At 33.8% G+C, this 17,652-nt stretch overlaps 2 protein-coding genes across 2 annotated transcripts; both read left to right on the plus strand.

The window, feature by feature from the left end:
* The first annotated feature begins 5,333 nt into the window (after positions 1 to 5,333).
* On the plus strand, positions 5,334 to 6,969 carry LOC132314729 (uncharacterized). Its single transcript, XM_059813551.1, has 4 exons — positions 5,334 to 6,034; positions 6,122 to 6,321; positions 6,607 to 6,716; positions 6,841 to 6,969. Exons 1-4 carry the CDS (start codon positions 5,334 to 5,336, stop codon positions 6,967 to 6,969), a joined length of 1,140 nt encoding a protein of 379 aa, XP_059669534.1.
* Positions 6,970 to 10,685: 3,716 nt separating this feature from the next.
* LOC132315072 (short-chain dehydrogenase reductase 2a) lies at positions 10,686 to 12,048 on the plus strand. The gene is made up of 2 exons (XM_059813827.1): positions 10,686 to 10,908; positions 11,011 to 12,048. The coding sequence occupies exons 1-2, from the start codon at positions 10,826 to 10,828 to the stop codon at positions 11,840 to 11,842; spliced, it is 915 nt and encodes a 304-aa protein (XP_059669810.1). The 5' UTR covers positions 10,686 to 10,825; the 3' UTR covers positions 11,843 to 12,048.
* The last annotated feature ends 5,604 nt before the right edge of the window (positions 12,049 to 17,652 follow it).

Here is a 17,652-nt window from a genome sequence, read left to right on the forward strand (position 1 = left end):
GAAAAATAATTTTTGCATCAAGTTATTACAATGAATTGTTAACCTTATTACTTTTAATTAATTATTTATGTAATAAATAAAGAAGAGATCATCGGCTTACTTGTATTTGGCATAAATTACTAGTACTCATTTTGTAAATCTAACTCAAGGCCGGTTGAAAGCAGCTAAACATTACACACACTGACATATACAACCAAAGTGATAGTATTATTGGCAACAAATGGCATTTAGATATATGAAAGTAGTGGGGGACCTGAAAGATAGAAATGCAAAAGGGTACCTCCTTGAAGTCAGTAAATTTTTGTATTATATAATATATTATATTACATTTTGGATAAGGGAAAGACAAAATTTTATAAAATTTGATTAACAGGTATTTTGGAAAGAAAATTTTAGAGTGTCAAAGCACATATGCCAAATCTGAGAAGAGGTTAAAATAACAAACTTTAAACGGTCTAATACTATATTAATTGTTTAAACTTTAAGGAAGGTGGTCGTAATTTATCAAAACTTAAAAGAGTGTAAAGCGAACCAAAAAAAAAATGTAAAAGGAAATTTTAATCTTGACAAGGGTGAGATAGGTATTTCGTGAATATCTTGTTAGGTAAGGTTTTTTTCTCCTTTTTTTTTTTTTAAAAAAAAAAAAAAAAATTTATTTTATTTTAAGAATTGATATAAAGCCATAGGTGGGTACCGTTGAGAAGAGACGGTTACTAGAATGTGCTAACTCCCTATTTTTTTCTTTCTATTTTTAACCATTTTGGTAGTTATGAAGTTTATTTACCAAAAAAGGAACTTCTTGTACTTGAGTGCTTGGTGAAAAATGGGATTCTTAGTGACAAGCTGGAACAGCAGGGATTGAATATGCACCATTAATGCCAATGTTTGCAATTTGAAGCTTGAGATTGCTTCACACTGAAACTTTCAGTTGTGAGTATTATATGGTTGATTTTTAGTCCCAAGGGGAATGGGGGATTCAATGTGCACATGGAAATTCCAATGCCATTGTTTGCAATTTGAAGTTTGAGATTGCTTCACAAAGAAACTTTCAGCAGATGACACATTCAAATTGGGATAATTTATATGGGTAAAATGGTAAAGTCAACTAAATCAAAGGCTAGCTAATTAAATCACTAAAAATCAGTAGAGGTTTTGTGAGCCCTCTAAGCATTTGGACACGTGCTCTCACGGACTTTGACACCTAATTCGAAGGATAAACATTTTCAGTTTAAATTTTCGTTTTAAATAACATTGTTTGTCCTTTTATCATTGTAAAAAGGAAACAGAACTTGGTTTACCTATTAGTTTTGTCCAAAATTTACGTGGCAACTGTGTCAGTACACTTAGGAGTGAGGGCCTTCCATTAAAGTTACACAGAAAGGCGACAGTTAGTGTGAAAGGGCCACATCAACTGTAATATGAAGTGATAACCCACATCAATTATCAACAACAGCGTGCAGTTGCAGACCACATGTGCATTAATATTTTACTATAACACATTCATAAATATATGTGTGTTCTCTATTAAAGAGTCTATGGACAAGTTCTCAAGTAGCAAGTAAGCTCTTAAATGTTTTTCTGGTAATTTTTTTTATTTTTTTATTAATAAGAAACACAATCACACACCCGCACTCATTAAGAAAATACCATTATAGCCCACATTTTTTTTTTGACCCAGCCCAGCCCAGTTTGACTCCAGCTCATATTAGTTGAGCTAGATGGGCCTATTTTCACTCTCTTTCAGTTCTGACCAGGTTTGCCTAACTACGAGGCCCTCTTTTTTGATAAGCTAAACACAATAGGGCCAAGCCCAGAAACAGCCAGGTGAGAACGATATTGGGGAATACGATCCAATTAAACAAATGACAGTCTTTTAACGGTAAGAATTCTTGTAAAGCGTTAAAAATAAAATGAGAGGAATGCTAATCTCAATCGCCGTAAGCAACTGTCATTTCACAGTCGCTGTTAGAATTGGTTAGTTTTAAATACATTAATTACTTAAGTTTTTATTTTAATGGGACTCTACAAACATTACTTTTTTAGACAAATATATCTTTTTAAATTATCTAACCTTTCTTCTTCTCTCCCCTTTTAATCTATCTATATAGAAATCTTTTAATCTATCCATATAGAAATGTGTGCCTGTGTGTGTGTATAATTGTATATATATATATATATATATATAATAACTACTGTTATGTGAATGGATATTGAAAAAGGTAAAAAAAAAAATGTAGACAGTATAATCCATTCATAAGAGATGGATGGATTCTGAAAAAAAAAAAAATCTTGAAAATAATAAAAAGAAAGGTAAAAAAAGAAAAAGAAAAAAAGAATCCATGTAGAAGATGGATTGTGAGATCGATTATATATTTCTTCTTACAACTATCCTCGAGTGAATGAATTCTTTCCTTCTTCTTTTTTTTTTTTTGGTTTTCCCTATATATATATATATACACACACACTGTGTTTCTTTTTGTTTTTATTTTTTATTTTTACAACTATCCTTGTTTAAATGGATTTTAAAAAAAAAAAAACAATTAATTCATTCACCAAGATAGATATACGTGTGTATATATATATATATATAACTAATTTTGTATTTTTTAAAAATTCTTAGAATCTATCTTGTATATGGATTCTTTTCAAGTTCTTTTTTATTTTTTATTATTATTATTTTTTTCTTTTCGAATTTTGTTCTAGCTCTTTTTTTCTTGAGAATGGATTATCCTATCTATAGTTTTATTTTCTTTTTCAGAATTCATTCACATAGAAGAAGTTATTATATATATATATACACAGGCACACATTTCTATACGAATAGATTAAAAAGGGAGAGAAGAAGAAAGGTTAGAAAGTTAAAAGGGTATGTTTGTCTAAAAAAGTAATGTTTATAGAGTTTCATTAAAATAGAAACTTAAGTAATTAGTGTATTTAAAACTAACCAATTCTAACAACGACTGTGAAATGACAATGCGACTGCAATTAACATTCCTCATAAAATGATGTTTATAATTTACTATCAGTTTTTCTCGTAGGACAAAACATGTAGCTAGTGAGGGTCATATGGTTTGTTTTTGAAGGAGGGAGAATTGCGCGAAAGGAATTTGACAAAGGAAAAGGAGAGCAATGGGTGAACAGGAAGGCAAAGGGAAAGGAAGATGAGAGAGGGAGACTTTTTTTTGGGCTCACAAAAAATTTTCTGTTCAAAAGTTGCAAAGGAGAAAGGAAATGTGCTCTCCTCCCTTTTTTCTTTTCTTTTCTGCACCTTTGTCCTTCAAGCAACATCCTTGCTTTAATATGTGAAGGTATAATTATAAAATCAGTTAGTTTCCCGAGCAGTCATTTCCGTCGTTTAATATATATATATATATATATGTATATATATATATCATTTTCACACTTTTTTTCATCCTCTGAGGTGAGAGATGGGTAGTCAATTCTTGGGCTAAAAATAGGTGTGGACAAACCACACAATTGAACTGTGGTCCTTTCAAGTCGGCCCAATAATGATTCAACCCACTACAACTTTGAATGCAAGTGTGGCTATCAAACTTCCACAGAGAGAAGCTTAGGAAGATAGCCACCATCTCAGCCACACCTGTTGCAATTCTAATTTTAGTTTTCGTCATTTATATATGATTAAATGCGGTATTATGTTAATTAAGGTTATATTCGGGTGTATGAAATTAGAGTTTTGAAATTGAAATTGAAATTGAAATTGAAATTGAAATTGGTGGAATTGAAGAAAGTAATTCAAAAATTAAACTTTTTTTTTTTTAATTAATTTCACTTCAATTCCAAAGCTCCAATTTATGCAGGCGAACATACATGAAGATATTTTTTATTGATTTATTAGCATGTTTTGATTGTGTTCCTGCCACAAAAATAAAGGCATTTAAAATATATATATACAAACTCTGCTTTGTAGTTGTCAAGATATGCATAGTTTCATATGAACCAAACTTTGTTGCAGAATTAGACTTATGCTCACTCCAATAATGGACCCAAAAAAAAAAAAAAAAGTGAAACAACAACGTACATGAACTCAAGAAAGAGAATCGGTTCTTGCAAGCCATGCACTTTTAGAAAAAATAAATCATATGTTTGATACAATTTCGTAACTTATAATATGATGAAGTGTTGCATGCATATATCAATATAATCACTGCTCAAATCTATATAATATCCTTTTCTAATATGCTTGTCATTTTAAACCATATATTATTGCAACAAAGAGGAACTTTTGATTCTTTTAAAATTTATGCTGTAAATGGATCATCACATCAACAACCACATTAAAAGTATACAAAATTTCTTAGTAATATATATATTATAGTCAACGATATGTATTAATCGAAAAAAACAAGGAAAAAATGAAAAGAAAAGAAAAGAACAAAAGGACTGCTCGTTTAGAAAATTCCCTTTATTGGACCAACCAACATCAAGAGATTCTAATTAAGTTTCATTTTTCTGAAGTAATTGGTCCAGATGCAATCGGAAGAAGATTACAAAGCTACAATTGGCAAATGGAAAAACCACTGAGTCTCTTCAAGCTACCAAGAGTGAGGTTGTCAACCATTTCCAAAATTTTCTTGGAGGCCAAACCCACACTTATCCTGGTATTGACAATCTCAGAGAGGTGTTTAACAAGGCTATACCTACAAATATCATTGATAACCTCACCGGTATTCCTTCCCTTAAGGAAATTAGAAAGTGTTTTTTTGCTATAAGTAATAAAAAAGCTCCTGGTCCTGATGGGTAAAATGCCCTCTTATTCAAGAAGGCCTGGTCTGTGATTGGCAATGACATTTCCTTGGCCGTCAGGGATTTTTTTGTGAATGGGCAACTCCTAAGAGAGATCAACTCTACTTGTATCACCAAGATTCCTAACCCAACATCCATGTAGGACTTTAGACCAATCTCTTGTTGTAACACCATATATAAAGTCATCTCAAAGATTATTGCAAAAAAGCTACAACTTATTCTTCCCCACATTGTTGGTAAATACCAAACAGTTTTTATAAAGCATAGGAGGATTGGAGATGGAGTTTTTATTGTCCAGGAACTCATGAAAAGGTATAACTACCTCTACTCCTAGGTGTACTCTTAAGATTGACCTTCATAAGGCTTATGACACTGTTTGTTAGGAGTTCTTAATTGATTGCCTAAGGATTTTATGTTTTCCACCAGATTTCATTCAGTGGATTTATGCCTGCATCACTTCCACTGCTTTCTCAGTTTCCATCAATGGGGAACTTGAGGGTTTCTTTAAAGGTTCTAAGGGCCTTAGATAAGGGGATCCACTATCACCCTTCCTTTTTGTGATTGTGATGGATGTCCTCTCATCTATTATCAACAAAGCCATTGCTGAGAACCCCCAATTCAAGTACCATTGGAGATGTAAAAGTAACAAGATTTCTTACTTATGTTGTGTTGATGATCTTATGCTTTTCTGTAATGGAGACCCACACTCCGTTGAGATTTTAGTTAATAGTATTCATAAGTTCTCTAGCTTGTCTTGCCTCAAGCCTAACCTGAACAAGAGCAACATTTTTACAGCTGGCATTCCTTTGGAGACAGTGAGTGGTATGATCACAGCTTCTGGGTTCGAGATTGGGCACTTCCCTTTTAGATATCTTGGTGTTCCCCTATCTACATTTAGGCTTCTTGCTAATGATTGTAGAATCTTGGTTGAGAAGATCACTTTTAGAATCTCCAGCTGTGCCTCCAGATTTCTTTCTTATGCAGGAAGATTACAACTTATTCGATCAATTCTCATCAACATCCATGCCTATTGGGGTAACATTTTTATGCTTCCTCTTCAGGTGACTAAGCAAATCAATTGTGTTTTAAAGAACTTCCTTTGGACTGGCCAGGAGATAAAGGACACTGAAGCAAAGATTAACTGCTATGCAGTGTGCAAGCCTAAAAACTATGGTGGTCTTGGCCTTCCTAACATTGTTTCCCTTAATAGGATCTCAATTCTCAAGCACATTTGGAATCTGTTTTGTGATAATGGCCAATCCCTCTGGTATGATTGGGTTCACTCTAACTTAATCAAGGATAGTAGCTTTTGAAAAATTAAGGCTAGCCAACTTAGCTCTTGTAACTGGAGAAGGTTGCTCAAGCTTAAGGGCATGGCTAGGGCTTTTATCAAACACCATGCAGGGAATAGAGTGGATTTTGCAACCATCTCTAATCACCTTTGGGATATTAAATCCAAGGTCAGCTGTTTGATCAGGCATGGACAATGGAGAATCCCAAACTACTTCAGGAATATTATTGGTGCTAATGAAACCATTCCCCCTATTAATGGTGGTAACAAGATAGGGCAGTGTGGACTCTCTCTCCTACAGGGGGGTTCAGTTTGAAGCACACTTACAATGCCCTTCTACCACCAGCTCATCTCTCTAGGTGGAACCATATTATCTGGTTTCCCAAACATATCCCTAGGCATGCCTTCATTACATGGCTTGCTTTAAATTACAGACTCTATACTAGAGATAACTTATCCGATGTCTGGTTGACATCGGATAAGCATAACCTCTGCTCTCTCTGTATGGAAGAGATGGAGACCCATGACTACTTATTTTTTAAATGCAGGTTTTCCTCCTTTATTTGGGATTATGTTCAGCACACGTGTGGTGTGTATTGTGGTGATCGAAGCTTCCTTTTCATGGGACAATGGATTGGAACAGTTTGGAATGCTGAATGTAAATCGATTAAGGCAATCACAGTCAAATTATGCTTCTCTGCTACAATATATTTTATATGGAAAGAAAGGAATAATCGTACCTGTGCTGGGGCTTAAAAACCCCCCCTCAAGCTGTTTGGAAGATCATCGAGGACTGTGTTCGTTCTCGTTTCCTCTCTATCAAGGCTAAGGACTCCACCAGCTCGAGAGTTATCGCTGCCGAATGGGGAATCCCTAGTTTGATCAATGGCGATGAGGTTTCATCTGAGTGATGTTGATCTCTTGTTGTCTTCCTTCTTTGTTTTGATTTTTTGTTCCTGAGTGTGAGGGAGGGAAGATGTTTCTTTGGTTGGCTTCAGGCTGCTTGGGTTGGGCCTGTTTTTGCTTTGTTGCCTTCGGGCTGTTTTTGCCTTCTTGGGCTAGTTGGGTAACCCTGTACATCTTTCTTTTTGGTTATATATACTGACTCCCCCCCCCCCCCCCCCCCCCAAAAAAAATCTAACATCATCATGATGTTAGAAATATTAATAACACAAAAACCCTCACCTACATAAATCAGCTTTGAGGGTTAGTGGTACCTTTTTTTCCTTTTTCTTTTTTGTGAGTGGAATTTTATTAATAGGGGACCATTAGTAATTTATAAACATATGATTAATTACGCGAAAGGTGCAGATTATGCTCTGTAATATTAACTAATGGCATATCTAATGTGACCTAATTGAAAATAGACTGGCACTAATTATTTGATGGACCAATTCCGCAGAGTGGAATTCATGGGTCCAATTTGTTTTTTTTTTTATTTTTTTTATTTTTTTTTAATTTATTTTTAGAGTACTTGTATCGGCCCTACAACATGCGCACCATTTCAGTTAGGAGTGCGGTTCGAAAGCGAGACATCAAGAACTTACTTCCCGGATCCCTGTCAACGCCGTTACGCCCCTGGGGACTGGGGAACAATATGTATAAATGTACCAAAAAAACAAATTACATTAATTCTTTGTGAAAGTAAAAGGTGAGCAGCTTTCAAAATTAATAGAAAGATTAATTAAGAAAAAGAAATTAAGCATAGAGTTAAGAACATTCACTTCACCAATTTTAGGTCTCATATGTAATTAGTAAATTAAGGTGATATATTAGTAAGAGAAACATATATAATATATAAAGACCGTCACTACATAAACTAAGCTTTGTCCACTTACAAAACATAATGGTCCGTCCATAGCATCGCATCTTTTCCTAATTATTGGTTAAACATTGCTGTTAACAACTACCTAATTACAACATTATTAATCAACAAATCCTTAATAGTGGCATTAGAGGGAAATGGTTAGTTTAGCTCCATGTGTTTGTATTTAATTGAACAACTTGGAGCACTGTGGTCTCTTTTTATGGCTACAAACTTTCATTACTACTGATTTTTCAATGTTAATGTCAATACATATGGGGCCTGAATCTCCAATATTTCTCATAATCTTCTCTACTACCAACTTCCCAATAGAGACACAAAAATATTTTAATGAGAGAAATCTGTAAATAAAAAAATAAAAAAATAAAAAAAACCTTTAACCCTAACATCAATGCACTACAACTAATTTCACTATATATATTAAAAAAAAAACCAGAATAATAAATTTTGAGAGTTTCTTCTCAAAATTTGTGTGTCAGAGAAAAGTGTTTACTCTTGGAGTTTTAAAAAAAACACCACATCTGCATGGTGATTTAAAAAATCATAAAAGTTAGAATTAGTGAGAGATGCCAACAACTATGTTTTAAGTACTACAATTTTTTCATGGAGTTTATCAAAACGTATTGTCTTAATTAACTTTTCGTACGATTTTATATCATTTTAATTAGAGAAGAAAAATGATATTTAGGTAAAAGACTTCAGTCGCCTTCCTGCTAAACAGTGAGATTCACTCTGACTCCCACCACATTGCATCCTAGTATGCAAATTCACGAAAGGAACTAACAGCTGATTCCATGAATTTCTTGAATACCGGAGAGTTTCTTATTTGCGTTAACTAAAGTTACAATTAGGGGCGGAACCAGGATTGTAAAGTGAATTGGGTTAAGAGGAAAAATAGTATTATATATGGTTGTGTTAAAAGGAAGAATAGTATTACATATGAATTAAACTGTAAACTGATATATAGTAGTACTAATTTTTTTTTTTTTTTTTTCTCCAGTAACTCTCCCCCTGTTACAACAGAAGCAACTTGCACACATCAATCATTGAATGACCCTGTTACAACAGAAGCAACTTCGCTATGAAATTCAGATTAGCTAAAGTTAGGGAGAATAGCTGTGCATATTTTCTTGTTAATTAATGAAGGCGATCAAGTTGATTTCTCATCTTGGCTACCCCACGTGCTTAGGCCATACGGCTTCCAGTACTAATACTGTACCTAAAGAAGGAATATACACTCTGTATGAATCATGATCTCGATTGATCTAGAAAAAAGAACAAACTTAGCTAGCTAGCAGAATTTAATCCATTTAAATAACAGTTTCAAATCTATATAAAATCAACTAGCTAGTTGGGTGTCTTTTTTTTTTTTTTGGTATAATGACAGTTGGGATGAACATATCTTAATTGGGCATGCAGTTTGACCATATGCAAATTTATTGGAAATTGATATCAAGATCTTGCACACACACACACATTATGTATTATGTATGTCTTAGTTACAAGATTCCTGGTGGATATTGGAAGAACTTTAATTAATTTTATTATTTTTGTCAGCTCAAATAATACAATGGCAATGCTTATATTTTATAGGCATCCTTAACCTTAAGCATATCTGATTTTTTTGAGAGACGGAGAAGATTTTGTATTCTTAATTAACTCTTGAACATATTGCTTCCATTAAAAAATCTAAAGATGAAGATATAATGGCAACATATTAAAAATTTGAAGTGAGACCTTGTTTTAGGCCTCACTTCAAGTTATCAATGGCACCATATTAAACCTAAGAATTATTTTCCTTAAGGTAAAATTTAACTACGGTGTTGAAATTTAATTAAATTTTAAATTTTCTTATTTTATACTGATGAGTTAATAGACTTTATGAGTTACTAACATTTGAGTTTTTAGGCCTATTTATTCTGCCAGTTTTGTTTTTTTGAATTTAAAGCATAAGCCCGGCCTATTAGCCTGTAAATGCGAGCTTAGCCCAAGAGAGCAATTGATTGATAGACATACACACTTGCTCTCTACAATATTCACTCTCATTGTTATTTTTACCTTCTATCCATATATTTGTGTGGAGTCTGTGGACAACTTCAAAACTTGATTCTTTGTATGATCGGGCACGTAGAAGAGTCGTTAGGACTGATTTGAATTATCTTTAATATTTAATTCGCTTTATTTCATTATCCATAACGTGTAACAACTACATTATATGCGTATCTATATATTTACTGCATACAAAACTACAATAATATTCTCATTAATTTCATTTTTGCAAAACTTACATTTCTTGTCAAAACTATTTTTATCAAGTTCCATAAAAGTTTATTTTCCATTGAAGTAAATTATTGCATAAAACAATTATTTCCAAAAAATAACTTGAATACACATATAAAGATTGATATTTTACGTACTCCGGATTTCTTTCGAAAATTTGATATCTTCTATTTATCTTTACCACTTTGGTATAACCATTTCTGATGGATGAAATTGGATCATCATTTCATTGATTAGTGCATGTTCAAATTATTTGTAGATTAGAGAGTTTGATTATTAGAATTTCATATATAAGATTACCTCTGGGGAGATGAATTAATGAACTCTTGAACTATAAGAATTAAGGTTATGGAGGGTAGTTTGGTCATATGGACTGGCATTGTCAAGACATGCATATGTGTCCTGGAGGGACAAGTGGATAGACATTGATTGGCAAAGGAAGTTTCCTTGAGAATATAGATTAGTCCACCCAAAAACAACCCACTGGCAAAGGAAGTTTCCTTGAGAATATAGATTAGTCCACCCAAAAACAACCCACTGACCCCTCCTTACTGATCATCCCATCCACTGCCCTATAAATTCCCTCTCTACTCTAACCAACTGCATTCTTAGTGCTTCTCTCTCTCTCGTTTTTGTTGGCATTTATTGTAGTGTGATTAATCATGCCTGCCCAAGTGATGTCTGAGAAAACCTTCCAAGGAAGTCATGTCATGGCAATGGAAAACGATTCTCCCTCCCACAAAAGGTAGTTGCTTCTTTTACATCTCTCTCTCTCTCTCTCTCTATATATATATATATATATTATGTATGTATATATCTCAATTTTTTATTTGTCTATATGTTGTAGGTTGGAGGGAAAGATTGCAATTGTCACAGGTGGTGCTAAGGGGATTGGAGAGGCAACAGTGAGACTCTTTGCAAGACATGGTGCTAAGGTAGTCATTGCTGATGTTGAGGACACTCTTGGAAGTATGCTTGCTGACATATTAGGTCCTCCTGTCACCTATGTTCATTGTGATGTTAGTTCAGAAGAGGACATCGAAAACCTCATTAACTCAACAATTTCTCGTTATGGCCGGCTCGATATCCTCCTCAACAATGCCGGGGTGCTCGGGAATCAATCAAAGCACAAGAGCATAGTTGATTTTGATCCAGACGAATTCGATCAAGTTATGAGAATAAACGTCCGAGGAGTGGCACTAGGAATGAAGCATGCGGCGCGTGTGATGATTCCTAGGCGCGTGGGGTGCATCATTTCGACGGCCAGTGTAGCCGCGGTCATGGGAGGGCTCGGTCCACACGGCTACACAGCTTCAAAGCATGCAATTGTTGGGCTAACCAAGAACACGGCTTGCGAGTTGGGGAAGTACGGTATTAGGGTTAATTGTATATCTCCATTTGGGGTGGCCACATCTATGCTTGTGAATGCATGGAGTAGTAGTGATGAAGAAGGAGAAGAGGAAGAATGCATGAGGTTTGGGACACCTTGTGAGCAACAAGTGGAGAAGATGGAGGAGTTTGTGAGAGATCTGGCCAACTTGAAAGGTCCAACTTTAAGGGCTAAAGATGTAGCTGAGGCTGCTCTTTACCTTGCTAGTGATGAGTCCAAATATGTAAGTGGTCATAACCTTGTTGTGGATGGTGGGATTACCACCTCAAGGAACTGTGTTGGCTTGTAGTTGAAATTTTTTCATATTTAAATACAATTTATTTTTTGATAGAAAATTTCTTTTGAATTGTATGTACAAGCCAAACATAAATATTTGTATATGCAAAGTGACGAACTGAGAGAATTGTATGAGAGGGGTTGCCACGGTTTGCAGTTGATCGGATCAAAATCAAGACAATTTAATATTTTTATTGACCTATACACGAATTTTTAAATCATTGTTAGCAAGAGCAAGAAAGGCTTAATAATTTAGACTTGTTATTTAAATCATCAAATGAGCAATAATAGAGTATATAATATGAAATTAACAAAATTTGTTACAGAAAACACTATAATATAAAATATACCAAGTGAATCAAAAACTTAAAAAAGAAAAGAGTAATGATATTTGCACCGAATAGTTTAGCAGGATTGATAGACCTACTATATTTGATTGGTCATTAATGCATGAGATAAGAAAGTGGAGGGCCCTATTTCTTATATTTGTCATGTATTGACTAATCAGATATATTAGATCTAACAATTTTGCCTAACTACTTAGTGGAAATATGACTAGTTAGGCAGAATTGTTAGACCTGATCATTAATACATGAGATAAGGAAGTAGGGGGACCTACATCTTATATTTGGCAATATAATTAACGCAAATATCATTACTTAAAAGAAAACATAGGCATTAAATCTTGTGTGGGGCGTATTAATTTGAGACTAAATCTTAAATCTAACTTATCTGTAGTGAGCTTTAGAGAGAGAATGGCAGTGGAGTGAAAAAAAAAAAAAAAAAAAAAAATTGGAGGAGAAAAATGGACAAAATAAAAGGTTAGGCCTTCTAAAGTACTTTTAGCCGACTCCCCGAGTCACCACGATTCCCTGTATTGGGAGACTAGAAAGGAATGAGAGAGAGGTGTTTAAAATTGAATGAGTCCAACATAGAGTACTGAATCTATCTATCTATCTACCTATCTATCTATCTAGTTGGAATTAAACCTTCCTAGAGATGTGACCTTAATTTCATGGACAAGGTCAAACTTTATGTAACCAAGAAGTCCTTTTTAACTAGCTGCCTCGCAATGCTGACCAATTCTAACATTATCAAATAGTAGGAGAAATCTGAGAGGATAGATTCTCTCTCCAAAATCTCTGCTTTCTCTCTCTAGAGTTGGGCATGAATCACGACGAAATCCCTTTCAAAGATTTACAGGTCAGAGAGGGTTGCTTGTGTGTGGTTTATATGGTTGAATTCTGTAAAGTGGAGTGAGCTTTCCAACCTCCAGTTGGACTTTCCTCATTTTTCAAGTATATTATTTATTATTATTTAATTTGGTACGTACTGATCAAAATCAGATTAATCTATAGGTTGCTTAATATTTGGACTCACGAGACACCCCTTGACACCTACTGTACTAATTAAAAGTGGTGGAATCAAACTTAACCCTACATTTTTCCTCCACCATCTACCTAGCTCCAATAATCCAGGGATTTCAAGGTACTGTTATTGACATGTATGCTTCAGCAATGTCAATTTCCAAATCTCATTAAAGATGGACTCATTTTTAGTGTCACTCATTATCACATTTGACATTTTATTCTTTATTATTTATTAATTGTAATTTGTTCCAAAAAAAGAAAAAGAAAAAGAAAAAGAAAAATAAAGTAATCTAGAGTGTCCTAAGAGGAAAGTTAAGATGATACTTATTTTTTTTTATGTTGAAAAATGCATAATATTTGATATATAATTTAAGATGGATAAAATTATATTGGTACCTTATTTTTTATTTTTAAGGAAAAGAGATAGGTTTAATTTTTTTAGATGAAAGAATTAAACATCTTAATTTAAAAAGAAAAAGAAAAAGAAAAGAAGTAATAACAAAATATAATTTATTCGAAATATATGTATTGAATCAAAAAATCAAGTTTACATTTTTAAAAAGTTGGGACATTTATAAAGTATATAAAAAAAAAAAAGTGAACAATATAAAGTTTTTTTTTTCTTTTTCTTTATACATAAATTATTCATAAGGGTAGATTGGTCCAATTTATTAAATTGTAAAGTTAAAAAAAGTCTTCTAAACGGTTAAAGGATAATTTGGTCAATTTTTCATGTAAAAGGGTGTCGTTGTCGAAAAAAACATGTAAGTTTCGTTTGGATGTCTTTTTTGCCAAACCTTGAGAGATGTTACTGTACTTTATCCTAATATTTATAATATATTTTTACTTCTCTATTATGGTACTCAATGTGTTCGCACACATATATATATATATATATACATAAGTACATGTATAGTTATATAGTTAAGCACAAATATATTAAGCACATGGATAGTTGCCTAGTACTATAAGCGCCAATAATTTGGTTATTTAATAAAAAGGATCATGATCGTTACATATACCCAGACACGTACACACATGTATATGCATATATATTTACCAGCTAGCTAGCAATGTTGCTCAACTAATCAGCAGTTTTCCCCCCACTAACACCACATATTATAAGTTAATCATGAAATATTCTCCAAAGTAAATACAATACAGAACATGGTTGGAAAGGGTGATAATCAAAGTCGGCATACGTATGACCTTAAAATAAGAGCTGGGTTAATTGGAACAAAAAACAAATGAATAATTAAATTAAATGAATGAATGAATATATTTAAGCTGTATTGTTGACCGGCCTCATGATCCCATATCAACCAAAAGATATGAATCCTTGATTCCTTGGGAAGAAAGTTGACAAGATCTTCTTGAAAATGAGGACACTGACCATCCTTTTTTAATTAGTCTGTAGATATACCATTTATTCAATAATATTTGAATTGGTCCTTAGGTCACTGCTGCTTCTTGTTTTAAGGGAACTCTAACCATGATCATGGTTATCTTTTGTGTATTTTGATTTAGTACAAATTTATTATATCAAAGTGCAATATATTTTGTATATTTTCAGATTTTATTTTAATATATATTGTCTGCCTAAACTCCTGACTTTCATTTGGAAGAGAGTTGTTATACAATCTTATCTAAAAGAACCAATGTCAATTAATTCATCCATGAAGTGTGTGTATATATATATATATGGAATGTTTAATAAAAAGAACCTTCTTTTCAGTTTTAAATATAATATTGATCTTGTCTTTGGTTTAGATCTGAATAACACCTCGCTTATCATAAAATTGTACACTCTTGTTTGCTGAAAAATAGCCTTAGAAAATTGGAAAAATACTATTTTGTTCGGTGTTGCTTTCGAAACCACATGAGGTTCCTATTTTTTGGCAACTAAGTGTATGTAATTCCTATGTTCTTCCAGTGTTATGGGAAAACATTACAGATTCAGTTGGAATAAATATTCAAATGAAAAACAGAAGATAAAATGATAGATATATGTAGAAATCAAGTGTCAATGATCAAACTATCTAACAGCACATACATCTTAAGTCTTTGTCAGAATAATATACAACAAATATATAGGTGTTTTTAGTCAGAGTCTCGTATTCAAATATAGAATCCACATTTCCCTCTCATGTATGTATTGACAATTTACAGTGTCATGTGGGTTGGAGATATAGTCACCCACGTGAGGCTTCGTAGTATCTGCTAATTTTTAATGCCTAATTTCACAAGATATAGCAAAATCCCTCACTCCATTGTCTCTCTCTAAACTGGCGTGCATTGTAAAGAGATTGATTGATGAATTTTCCAAGAAAGTGGTTAGGGTTGTGGGGACAGCTAGCGAATTCAACACTACTGAACTTCCTTTTAGACTTGGAAGCCCGTCAAAAAAGCTCAACATACTTTACCACACAAATGAGTTGTTGTAGATCTGTCTTCTACTATTCAAAGTCCTCCATAAATTGGGTGTTTTTAACACCACGCATCCACTTTAATTATCATGCACCACAGCCATTTGAGCATGTAATCACTTTTAGATTACTTACCAATTCACAAAAAAAGATGGAGCTGTTAATTGTGTCTGTGTCCTAATTGTCTCAATACCATTAATCCATTTAATTAATTTTTTTAATTAGAAGGAGGAGGCAACATTAAGTCATTTTTAAGAAGAAAACCCCATGCCCTTTTTATTTCAACATTCTATCCCTTCCTGTATCAAACATATCAAAGCCCATACGTGTGTAAAAACTCCCAACTAAGATATTGACCACTCCTAGAATCTAACATCAAATTGGGAAATTATTGGGCCACTTAGAATTATTAGACGTCCAATAAATTTATTAATGGGGCTAGGCTAAGCCCAACCTTCAGTCTGAGCTGGAGAGGCCTGCCCAAATTAAATATGGACAGGATGGGCTATACTGAGGCCTATCGAGCCCAAATTGTACCTTCAGCCATTAAAGCAAAAGGGTAACAAGGTACAACCGAATTGATTGTTGCTGGTTGTGTCCAGAGTTCCCAAGACGTGTCAACATACATGTTATCGTTTGCTGACCCATCTTTTCTTCCTTAACTTCCTCACTTGCATTTGTCAGCTTTCCCGTTTTCTTCTCTCTCTCTCTCTCTCTCTCTCTCTATATATATATATATTATATCTGTATCAAATTATCAACTATCAAGTACTCCTTACAGAAATTATGAAAATATGGAGTCTAAGAGAAGCTACTCCACAAGAAAGCCCATAGAAAGGAGGTCTGATAAAAGAAGAGGTACAAAAGATTGTTTTGTCAACATGGCTGAAGCAAACCTTCGAAAAAAAAAAATGGCTGAAGCTAGGAGAGAGGTTGTCAATGCCTTGCAGCTTCATAGATCATCATCAGCCTCAGCATCATCTTTTGATCAAAAGTGGGGGTCTACTATAAGAGGAAATGGTTGCAACCATGGTATAATTAGCTACTCCTCCTGCTCTTCATTATTGGACACTTTGCCTCTCCCTGAGCCTACATGGTCCACCACTGCACCTTCAGTGCTTGCCACACCATCACCTCCCATGGAAGCTCTGGAATTTGAGTGGTCTGAAAACCTAGCTTCTTCACACACTTGGTGGCTAGGGTTTCTAAAGGCCTTAGATGGTAAGCACAACGAGGTACCACAACCTAGGCCGTGCCCGGATGGTTCAAAGCTCGGCGAGTCACTTTCTTTCGATGAAATAAGTGATGAAAGCTCATATTTAGATGAGTGGTTGACTGTCCCAACCATTGAAGATGAAGGTGAGATATATGATGCAAACCCTCAAGAAAATGGTCGAATCTGATTGATATATTGTATCACTACTACAAGTTAATGTGATGCTTCTGTTCTTCGTTTCATCTCTCTCACACACACACACACATATATACACACACCCATGTACTAGTCTATATATAATTATGTATATGTATGTCTGAATTTTTTAATTCATGAAATTTTAGTTTTGTTTTACTAGACCCCCTTTCCAAAAAAAAAGTGCATGTAAATCTATAACTCCTACAATTTGAATATCAAATGATAAATAGATTATTGTAGCATTATCAGAATATTTCTTAATCGATTAATATATATACACACACATATATGTATTACGAAAATTCATGCTGTGTTGTGTTATGTCACATCTCAAGTGGATGTAGTACACCAGAGCATTTAAGTGACTCGGGTTTTCTCTTTAGTAGCGTCCATTTTTATGACCTGGTGAAGTATGGGTATGGGTAGTTGCTCTCTCAGCAACGTCACTAATGAGCGAGCCAGCTAGTATACTATACATTCTCTGACGAGTGATGGTATAGTGTCACATCATTTTTTTATTTTTTATTTCATACCAAAAAAAGTAATATAAAAATAAAAACCAATGTATTACGGTCAGAAAAATAGATCTAGTTACAGTAGTTTTTTTTTTTTT

This window comes from Cornus florida, unplaced genomic scaffold (genome assembly GCF_030987335.1).
Source record: "Cornus florida cultivar Cherokee Brave unplaced genomic scaffold, ASM3098733v1 CherokeeBrave_3.0.0_Hap2_Chr06, whole genome shotgun sequence".
In the NCBI taxonomy this organism is placed as follows: Eukaryota; Viridiplantae; Streptophyta; class Magnoliopsida; order Cornales; family Cornaceae; genus Cornus; species Cornus florida.

Bases quoted from the DNA above. Each gene is read 5' to 3' on its own strand.
- LOC132314729 (XM_059813551.1), top strand. From the start codon at position 5,334: ATGGATGTCCTCTCATCTATTATCAACAAAGCCATTGCTGAGAACCCC. The intron at 6,035-6,121 runs GTATGATTGGGT...TAACTGGAGAAG, and splicing joins GATAATGGCCAATCCCTCTG to GTTGCTCAAGCTTAAGGGCA. The intron at 6,322-6,606 runs GTAACAAGATAG...TTTTAAATGCAG, and splicing joins CATTCCCCCTATTAATGGTG to GTTTTCCTCCTTTATTTGGG.
- LOC132315072 (XM_059813827.1), top strand. From the start codon at position 10,826: ATGCCTGCCCAAGTGATGTCTGAGAAAACCTTCCAAGGAAGTCATGTC. The intron at 10,909-11,010 runs GTAGTTGCTTCT...TATATGTTGTAG, and splicing joins GATTCTCCCTCCCACAAAAG to GTTGGAGGGAAAGATTGCAA.